This window comes from Rattus norvegicus, chromosome 1 (genome assembly GCF_036323735.1).
Source record: "Rattus norvegicus strain BN/NHsdMcwi chromosome 1, GRCr8, whole genome shotgun sequence".
NCBI lineage: Eukaryota > Metazoa > Chordata > Mammalia > Rodentia > Muridae > Rattus > Rattus norvegicus.
This window is the reverse complement of record NC_086019.1, coordinates 75,734,641-75,745,479: the sequence shown is the minus strand read 5'-3', so window position 1 is coordinate 75,745,479 and position 10,839 is coordinate 75,734,641. Positions and strand designations below refer to the sequence as shown.

Here is a 10,839-nt window from a genome sequence, read left to right as displayed (position 1 = left end):
TTTTACTTCAGCTCCTGACTCCCATGTCTTTATGGGTATAAATAGTAAGCAAATTAAAAAGGATAAATAGTCAAAGTACAACTAAAACAAAATTCATATTTAAAAATTTTCATTGTATATGTACGAGTGTCAGTTTGGATATATGCATAAGCAGAGCATACATACAGGGTCTGTGGAGGCCAGAAAAAGGTATCAGATGCCATGGAATAAGAGTGACAAATGGAGGGGTTGGGGATTTAGCTCAGTGGTAGAGCGCTTGCCTAGCAAGCACAAGGCCCTGGGTTTGGTCCCCAGCTCTGAAAAAAAAAAAAAAGAGTGACAAATGGTGTGTGCCTCAAGTGGAAACTGAACCTGGGTCCTCTGGAAGAGCAGCAAATGCAGCCGGGTTTGGATGTGGTGGAGCACACCTTTAACCCCAGCATTCTAGAGGCAAAGGCAAAACAAAACAAAACAAAAACAAAACAAAAACAAAAACCAAAAAAAAAAAAAAAAAGAATGGAAAGAATGAAATGACTAAGCTGGATGTGGTGGCTCACAAGCACCCTGAAATTGCGCACGTGCGCGCGCGCGCGCGCGCGCACACACACACACACACACACACACACACACACACACAGAGGGAGAGGGAGAGGTAGAGGGAGAGAGGGAGAGGAAGACGGAGAGGGGGAGAGGGAGAGGGGGAGAGGGAGAGGGAGAGAATCCCAAAGAAAAATCAAACAATGAAACCCCACCAGATCTCTAAATTCATGCTCTACAGAGGGAGTTCCAGGACAGCCAGGGCTACATGGAGAAATCCTGTCTCAAACAACAACAAAAACAACAAAACATCAAACAAAAATAAAATGACCCGCAGAGTATATAACACTCTAGCACAGTGGCTCTCAACCTGTGGGTCATGATCTCTTAGGGGGTATGTAAGACCATCAGAAAACACAGATATTTACATTAGATTTATGACAGTAGTGAAATTACAGTTATGAAGTAGCAATGATAATTTATGGCTGGGGATTACCACAAGAGGAATGGTAAGAATGGAAATTTTCATTTCTTTATAATCTGTTAAAGGCTCTCAGCACTAGGAAGGTTGAGAACTACTGTTCTAGAACATTCTTGTTTAAAATGGGAATCCAGAATAAGTGACATGGCTGAAAGGGGAAAGCAGCGACTTAAATTCCACATGGTAGAAGGGGACACACACACACACACACACACACATACACGCCCACACACACACACGCCCACACATGCACGCACGCGTGAATTTTTTTATTTTTTTTGCGAATTTTTTTTGAAGTGAGTAAAATCTCATGAATTTATTGTCTTCATAGACAATAAATCATCATAGAATTAGAACATTTTGCATTGGTGCTTGCCACATGTCTCTCTCTCTCTGTTTTTTTTTTTTTTTTTTTTTTTTTTTGAGACAGACTGGCCTTGAACTCTGCTACACGCCGCAAATGCAATATTTATAAGAGTAAAATAAATAAATAAAAATGGAACCGTAAGACTGGATAACTATCAGGGACATCAGCCCTCTGCCTGGGCTTAGGACCCACACCCCGGGGTGCTGCAACAATCAGGTAAGCCAGGGATCACCTGCCACCCCTTCCAGCGTCGTCCCCAGCGCAGCAGACAGGGCTGCCCAGAGAGGCACATGAATAGGGGAGGTTCTACCCAAGGCTCAGAACCAGTTACACCTGTCTAGGCTCCAGGGGAAAGCCATTCATGTCTTTTTTTTTTTTTTTTTTCTTTCTTTTTTCTTCGAGTCAGAGTTTCTCTGTGTAGCCTTGTTTGCACTAGATGGTAGACGAAGCTAACCACAAATGCAGATATCTACTGGGATTAAAGGTATGCACCAATACCTCCTGCCAATCTTCCCGCCTTTCTGCCACAGTTTGTTCTGGTTAATGTAGTTCTGACAGCTGCGCCATGGATACTAGGGCAATTGCAGAGATGGACGGTGTGTAAGAGATGGGTGGAGAAGCAGTGTGTAAGGAGTTAACAGGACTCCTTGCAGACCGGATCACAGTTACATATGCTCCAGTGTTCCTTTTCCTCACTAAGCTGCTGCTCTAGTCTTTCCCTCTGAAGAGCATCCTCAGTGGCGCACCAAAGTGGTTTCCTGGGCTGAATCCCATTATGCTTCTCCAAATTTCTCTTAGCGTGGGGATGCACAACAGAAAAGTTATTCGTGACTATGCCATATTTGATATGTACAAATGAGAAGAGTTTTAATTCTTGAGATCAGTGGTGAAAGAATACTCGATTCCAAATATGCCCTTTCTTTCTTCCTCTATGGTAATTCCTGCGTTTTCTTTGCAAGAGGACTTGTGACCTAAAACCTGCTGGGTCTTTAAATCCAGGACAAATGTCGAACTGAGGAGTCCATTAATATAACGAAGGACAGTGGCCTCCAGGTTCTCTCGGCATCTCTCTGTCCTACCGTGTACAGATCACTCCTGGCTGGCAACTCCCCCACCCCCAACTTTCCAGCCCAGGTGTTGGGCTGATTTTTCCTCCTCCCTGCTCCTCTGGCCCCTATATAACTCAGCCATTTTTGACTATGTCAGTCTCTTGGCTCAGGCCGCCCCTCTTGGTTGGCGGCTTCTCTCCCTCTTTTCCGGTCCCCTCTCTTTACATGGCCAGGCTCTGGGTCCTGTTCATTCTGTAACTCTTCCCAACGTTTCCTGTCTGGTCTGGAACTCACCGTGACAGGCTAGTTTCTAATCCCAATCATCTACTTGTTTCTTCCGACAGTTCTGTAATTTAGGAGTGGGTCAGCAAGCCCGGCCTTTGTAGCTCAAGGAAATATTGGCACATCTGTAATTACAACAATCTCCCTAACTGACTGAATGTCCAGCTCCATCTGGGGAGGTGTGTCCACTTCCTGGCGCTTGATCCTGTCTGAACTACATTGTCCAGAAGACATTGCACCAAGAATAGCCAATGAAAATGGGCGTTTTGGGGACAAAATGACGCTGGGCGGGACTTTCGGCTCTGCGTGCTGGAGGTTCTTTGAAACTTTCTGGATCTGTCAGTCTGGTTCACAGAAAACTGGTTTTATCAGTATTGGCCATGGCAGGAAAACCGGAGAGTTGAAGCGTTTTCCCTCAGTCGGAGACGGATCTGAGGTTTGCGACAACCCGTGTGATCTGATCTAGCCTTCGAGTGAGGATGGCCACGTCCCAGGGCCCCGCCAGCCAGTGGAGCCCGGTGGTGATTGTGGAGGCTGCCGGTGGAGCCCTGCCCCAGGTGAGTGCCTAGTGATCGCCCATCTACCTGAGTTCTAGGGCGCTGAGATCTGGGTCAGGAGCCAACAGGGTAGACCCGCCCCACCTCCCACCCCCATGTCCCCGACTGTAGTAACCGGTGGACGAAATTGTGCTTTTTGACATCTGTGTGCTAGATCGCTAGAGCCATACCCTCTGACTCACAGCGTCTGGAGGACTGTACCTTCCAAGGCTTGTGGGCTGTCCTGAGTTCTGACACAGAGCCTTGGGGTGACCTCTGCTGGCATTAGATGAGGGAAAGGGCTCAGTACACCTAAGGAGCTGACTTTTGTTTATAGAGACTTTAGTGGCCAAGAAGATTTTGAAAAGAGGGGAGAATCGATCTATTCAGTTTTCCAAGTGTGGAGTGGGGGTGATTTGGGTATAGGCAGAGACCTGTGAATCCTTGGGTAAATCCTGTGTACTCGTTTGGACTGTGAGTCCTAGCGAGGGACGGGGGCGGGGGCGGGGGCGGGGGCGGGGGCGGGGGCGGAGTTGTGGGGTGGGTGGTAGTGGTGAGACTGTTCAGATCTTTGATGGAGTTCTCTTATTCTCTCTTTCTCTCCCTCTCCCTCCCTCCTCCACCTCCCAACCTGCAGACAGGGAGCCCGGTGGGGGCTCTCCCTCCTTCCTCACCTCCCTCCCTCCCTCCCCCTCCTCTCTCTGACTGGGTCTCTTTACTCTCTATGTGATCTTGGCTGTCCTGGAACTCTACTTGTACTAGGCTGTCCTCAAACTCAAAGAGATGCGTCTATCTCTAACTCCCAAGTGATGGGATTAAAGGACCTTTTGTTTTATTTTTATTTTATTTATTTATTTTTAATCTTGGCTCGAACTCACTGTTTATACCAGGCTGGCCTCTAATTCACAGAGATTTGCTTTCTTGTGGGTTGGCTGCCAACTGAACTCTGGTTGTGTGTAAATGGTGGAAATGCCCTACACAGAGCCAACACCTCCTGCCTTTCCAATGAATTTTAAAAATTCAGCCATCAGGACTTCCTGCCAAGTGTTGCTGTAAAGAAAAATTAAATTAAAAAGAAATAAAATTGTATTTTCTAAATAAATAATATTACTAAATTATATTAGTAATGATAATTGATAATATTATTAATTTTAAATAAAGTATTACTGAAAGAATTTTACCATTATGTGATGGCATTCAGCATTTGAGTAAAGTCTACTGTGTTAGCTATCTCCCTTGCCCCACTGAGACTCACCATGTGACTCTAGCTGACCTCTGTACACCATGTTGGCCTCAGATGCACAAAAGTCTGCCTGCTTCTGCCTTACAAATGTTGTGTAAAGGCCTGCACTATTGTGCCTGGCTAATACCAAAATCTTAGTTCACTATGGGTAGATAAAACCATGCATTTTGAAAACTTATGTACGGGTTTGTGAAACTTTTGACAGAAGCATTAGTCATGTGCACAGGAAGAGCCTGTCCCAAGTACTTGACACATAGGACTGAGTTTGATGCCACGATTCTCTTTTCGGGGGGGGGGGGTAGGAAGTTAAGTTAGTTTGAATGAGAATGGTTTCCAAGGCTCAAATATTTGAATGCTTAGTCACCGGGGTGTGAAGCCATTTGAGAAGAATTAGAAGGATTAGGAGGTTAGGTACTGTTGGAGGAAGGGTGTGGCTAGGAGTGAAGCTTGAGATTTCAGAAGTCCACCCCTGATCCAGTGTGCGTGCGTGCGTGCGTGCGTGCGTGCGTGCGTGCGTGTGTGTGTGTGTGTGTGTATGTTGCCTGTAGATCAGAATATAAAGTTTTCAGATATTGTCCTGGCACCATGCCTCTCTACTTTCCACAGTGCTCATTATGACGAATACTCTGAAACCGTTAGCTAGCCCCCAGTTAAATGCTTTCTTTTATATTGTAAGAATTGCCTTGGCTATGTTGTCTCGTCACAGCGATAGAACAGAAAATGAGACACCTGTTTATCCTCAGGTAACAAACTGAAGAGATTGATTCTTTGTCTGCATACCATTAAGGGATGGAACCCAGGGGGCAGTTGGGGGTACCTGACTGCTTGTATGAGAGGGAACTTGCGGATACCAACACTCTTGCTTGTTACTCACAGCCTTGTTTTTTACAGGTTTCCCAGTACTCAGTGAAACCTGCCAACCAGGAAGAGGTAAGTGGAGGGTGCCCTGGAATCACACTCCTCACTTTCCACATAAGTGACCTCTGGGACTATGGTGTCCTGAAACTCTGTGCTTGGGATTCTCTCTGTCCTTCCATTGGGTTTCCCTGGCACATGCTCAGAATGAAAGGTCCCCACATCCATAGCAGGGATTACATGGCCGCCAGGTTTCCCTTCATGGTAACCATTGGCTGAAGATTCAGAGGTCTTAAAGGTCCAGTGATGACCTTACAGGATGCCTGGAAGCGAGATGGGTTGAGAATGCTGAGAAATGCTCGGGTGTGCATGAGGTCTGCCGGCTTTAGCAGAAGGTAGGAGTTGGGTAGCACAGCAGCTGAGGGCTGAGCCTGCGTACTGAGATGGAAATGGAAGCTCAGTGTGAAGACTGGTGTGTGTGTTTCGATGTCACGTGTAGATGGCTTCCTGGTCTTCGTGCCAGGGACAGAGTGGACAACAGTGACCCAGATGTGGTCTTTGTGAGACAGGTGATTGGGAGGAGCCCAGGTGAATTCCCAGATTGGAAGGATTGACCCCAGCTGTGGTGGTTTCAATGAGCCTGCCCTACAGAGCAGAGACTTGAATACTTGGTCCCCATTGGTGGAAAACTTTGGAGATAATAATGAGGTGTGGCCTTGTTGGAGGAGGTGTGTCACTGGGGTGGGCTTGTAGTCTTCAAAAGCTCTTGCCATTCCCAGTTAACTCTCTCTACATGGTACCTATGGATCAGGATGTAAGTTCTCAGCCACTGCTTCAGTGCTGTGTGTGCCTGTAGCCATTCTTCCTGCCATGAAGGTTACAGACTCACCCTCTGAAGTGTAAGCCCCAATAAACTCGGCTGTTCTATAAGTTGCCTTGGTCATGGGGTCATGGCGTCTCTTCACAGTAATAGAAAAATAACTAAGCTACCATGTCAACTAACCTGTTGTTGCTTAGTGCTAAGCATAGTGGTCAGTGGGACCTCGAGGATAGGCTAGATTATCAATAGGTTCATAGCCTGGTACCTTCTGAGGTAGAGAGCTAAGTGGGAATGACTTAAGGATACCAAGAGTCCCTGACAAGGAGGCTACAAATAAATTCAAGTTTCCCCATGTGCAGGGCTGTGTTTCCTTTGAGGATGTGGCTGTTTACTTCTCCTGGGAGGAATGGACACTGCTCAATGACTCTCAAAGGCTTCTGTACCAGACGGTGATGACAGAGATCTTAGCACTCATGTCCTCTCTCGGTAAGACCCTGCCATTCTGACAGAGCATGTCTAGGTAGGCTTTCCTTTCTTTCTAGAGAGCTGTATCCTTCTCAAAGCTGGCTTATGAACACCCAGTCTTTCCCCCACTGTCTTGGAGTATAAAATACAGGTTAAAAACCAAGGTTTGTTTCACAATGGCTCTGTCTTAACTGTAGCAAGGGCACACAGAAATCAATTTGGAATTAGGATTTTTTGGGTGTAGTTTGAGACTGGGTCTACCTATAGAGTCTTAGATATGTGCTAGGACTTGCTATGTAGACCTGGCTCTCCTTTGACTTGCCGAGATCTTCCTACTCTGTCTTTTTAGTACTGTGATTAGTGGATTGCACAACCACACCTGGCCTGGGGTCAGGAGTCTTAACACTGATGGCTTCTCTGCAACTTGATGATGCTATACATTTTTGGCATCTTTGTGACTCAGGTACTTCTAGATGATATGGCTTGTGTCTGAATGTGGCAGGAATTGTGGCACCGATGAGCTCATTTTTGATTTTTGTAAGACACCCTTGCCAGGATCATTCTCATTAGGCCTCTTAGGGATTGTATGGTTGCATTATTCAGTCTTAGTACGAAATTCTCATTTCTTGTGTCATTGTACTTTAGGACTTGTACCTTCCGGGATCCATGACATCACTCAGTTGGAGTCTTGGGGAGAGCCCTCTGTGCCTGCATTGAGATTCCTGACTCCAGGTATGGGATAGGTACACAGAGTGTGGCAGTTTTTGATTCTATTAATTCTGAACTAGAACTGTCCTTTGTGTGTCAGTCTTATATGTTTTGCCTGTTGCCTTGCAACCCTGTGAAACACAGCCATTCCTTTATTGTGTTAGTGTGCACTGTGAATGTAACTTTTATTTGCTTGATGTAATTGCCATCTCAGAGGCAGTGAGCTTAGTTCCTAGTTCTGGAAGCTTCTAGCCTCTACAATCTAATCAAAACCCAGAGTGATTTCAGCCTCTGAGACTTACTGAATAAGCTCACCTCTTCTAGCTCTTTCTGAACTCTCTGACTGGATTGTCAACTCAGCTGTTCTGGCTTAAACGCTTTGGTTTAAATTGGCTTCCCTTAGCTTCTGACTGAATTGCTCTGTTTGGTCTCAAAATAACTCTAGCAATCCATTCTAATCTTCTGGTTCCTCATTCTGTCTTCACCTATGTCTATCTTGCTCTTTCTTCAACCTGTCTGTAAAACTGTTCTGGTAAAAACTGCATCTGAAATCTCTGCTTGCTCTAAGTAGACTCACTTTCCTGTCCTAACTCTGACTTTTTGAGTCAAATCTTTCTCTGATTTATCACTTTGTCTGCTCCTCAATTAGAAGTCACTTTCCAATATGGCTGCTTCTTCTACCAACTCACCTTAGCTACATTGTTTCAGATTAAAAGTGTGTACTGTAGAAGTGTCTGTATTCCAGCCAGAGCAGCCATGTTGCTGGATTAAAATTCTTCTACTGTGCTCTAAACCTAGGGCAGTCCTTAAATGCAGGTTCTTTAGTTACCATGTCTTACAAGCCTAGACAGTCTTCTGCACTGTGTCCTGCATCTCCAGCATGGGAGGCTTGCAGAAAGCTATTGGTGAGAAATGTGTTATGGTTCCTAGCATTCCCTGTGATTCACTCCATGCTTGTGTTTTTGCTGCTCCTAAGGCCCCTAGAACATATGATCTTGACAAATTCAGCACGGTAACAGGCCCTGTCTTCTCTGAACTAGCCCTATGCTCTGTGAGAAATCTCAGATCACCATTAGTTAAACAGGTGCTATCTCTCTGCCTGTCACTCGAAAGTCTACAGGCCACTCATCAGTATTTCTCTGTGTTCAGGTTGTTGGATCAAAGTGGAGAGTGAGTCGTCCCCTATTGAGCAGAGTCTGTCTGCAGAAGGAGGTGTTAGTTTATCCACACTGCAACAGCAAATGCTGTGCTGTGCCGAGACACCCTTGCTAAGCACGGACAATGTGACGATCCTTCAGACCTCCTCCAGTCTTCTCAGGCATCAAGTGACTTACACTGCTGGGGACACCCCCATGAACACTGAGAGTGGAGAGGCCATTCAGAGTGAGAAGAAGAACTGCATATGCAGTGACTGTGGCAAAACTTTTACTAGCACGTCCCACCTCAATCGGCACCGGATGATACACACGGGAGAAAAGCCTTTCCAGTGCAGTGAGTGTGGGATGTCCTTCAGCCAAAAAGCCTTTCTCATTAAACATTTTAGAATTCACACAGGAGAGAAGCCTTTCAGGTGTGGTGAGTGTGGCAAAGCCTTCAAGCATAATATTTCCCTTGTTTCTCACCAGCGAGTTCACACAGGAGAGACGCCCTTTACCTGCACGGAATGTGGGAAATCATATATGACCAGATCCAACCTTACACGTCACTTTCAAGTTCATGCTTCAGAAAAGCCTTACAGTTGCAGTGAATGTGGCAAAGCGTTTAAGGAGAAATCCAGCCTCATTTATCATGCACGAGTGCACACCCGTGAAAGGCCTTTTCAGTGCAGCGATTGTGGGAAGTCCTTCAGCCAAAAAGCCTTTCTCATTAAGCATTTCAGAGTTCACACTGGAGAGAAGCCTTTCAGGTGCAGTGAGTGTGGCAAAGCCTTTAAACACAACTGCTTCCTTGTTGCTCATCAGCGAGTTCACACAGGAGAGACACCTTTTACGTGCACTGAATGTGGCAAGTCATACATGAACAGATCCAGCCTTCTATATCATTATCGGGTTCATACTGGAGAAAAGCCGTAGAAGTACAGTGTGGTGGTTTGAATAGGTTTGGCCCCCCATAGACTCATGTGTTTGAATGCTTGGCCCATAGGGAATGACATTCTTAGGAGGTATTCCTTGTTAGAATAGGTGTGGCCTTCTTGAAGGAAGTGTGTCACTGTGGGGATGGACTTTGTGGTCCGATGCTCAAGCTCCACCCAGTTCTGGAGACTCTCTTCCTGGCTACCTTTGGATCAGGATGCAGAACCTCTGCTCCTCTAGCACCACGTCTGCCTTCACACTGCTGTGCTTCCTGCCGTGATGATAGTGAACTGAACCTGTAAACCAGCCCCAAATAAATGTCCTTTCTAAGAGTTGCCTTGCTAATGGTGTCATTTCTAAGCAATGGAAATCCTAAGACATGCTGCGAATGTATTAAATCATTGAAGAAAAAAAATGCAGCCTTGTTTATCGTGTCCAAGCTCATACAGGGGGGAAAGGCCTTTTGAATGTCATGAATCTGGGAAGTGTTAAAAAAACAAACCAGGACTCACCTCATGAAAGAACAAGAGGTTCATAGAGGAAAGGCTTTTATGTGCAATATGTGTGGGGTGCAGCCTCATTTAACATCAGGGATTTTACACAGCAAAGCATCTTTGGTTCAAAGAATGTGGCAAAGTGTTTTGCTACAGGACTGGACCCACACTGGCTAGAATATATGTATTGAGTGCAATGAACATGGGAAATTGTTTCTATGATCTACCCTATGTACACAAGAGGGTGTTCACTGGACAAAGGTCAAGAGTGCTTCAAATGTGGTAAGCCATCACCCACACTTCCATTATACTTAACTGAAGAGGCCACAGTGCAAAGATGTATCATGAACCCACTGATTCTGGAGAAAGCTTTTGAGCTAAGGCCTGCTCTTACTAGCAACACAGACACTACCCAGATAGGTTTGTGAATTCAGAGAAGATAGAGAAAGCTTCGGCCATTGACCAAGCTTGTTGAGTCTTAGGAGTGAACATGACTTTGAGCAGAAGTCCTCAGAGTATTGCGAGGGAGCCAGCCATTGAAAGTTACTCATCAAAGGAGAACATAGAGGCAAGATGAGAATTATTGCTATCTTCTTATTCCTAAGAAGTTAATGCCTTCAGGGGACTTAGCAAGAGGAAGATGTGTTCTTGACTGCATCAGTGTGGAGTCTCCATGGTACTGAGTTTGAATGGAGGAGGAAGAGAGTGGCCTCTATTTAAGTAAGACATACTTTTGTTGTTCTATTGCTTGCCCTCTTCCCCTCCCCCTGCCACTGAATATTGCAGTCCCTAGGATAAATGATCATACTATAAAGTCTTAATGACTATCGTGTTCCTAAGTGTCACTACTTTTGTTGGGGACCAGCTCTGTGTAGCACCTTATATTCTCATATAGAATGCACCCTATATGTTTTAGGTGTTTGTTATTTGTTTCATGTGTGAGTATTTTGA

General features: G+C 45.5%; 1 protein-coding gene across 2 annotated transcripts; it reads left to right on the top strand.

Annotated features, from left to right (window-relative positions):
* Positions 1-2,999: 2,999 nt before the first annotated feature.
* Zfp772 (zinc finger protein 772) lies at positions 3,000-9,726 on the top strand. 2 transcript variants are annotated; one of them, NM_001399374.1, is made up of 5 exons: positions 3,000-3,252; positions 5,366-5,404; positions 6,509-6,635; positions 7,260-7,346; positions 8,472-9,726. In NM_001399374.1, the coding sequence occupies exons 1-5, from the start codon at positions 3,175-3,177 to the stop codon at positions 9,392-9,394; spliced, it is 1,254 nt and encodes a 417-aa protein (NP_001386303.1). In that variant the 5' UTR covers positions 3,000-3,174; the 3' UTR covers positions 9,395-9,726. The 2 variants fall into 2 exon arrangements, with proteins under 2 accessions (NP_001386303.1, NP_001020848.1); NM_001025677.2 differs by lacking the exon at positions 6,509-6,635.
* Positions 9,727-10,839: the final 1,113 nt, after the last annotated feature.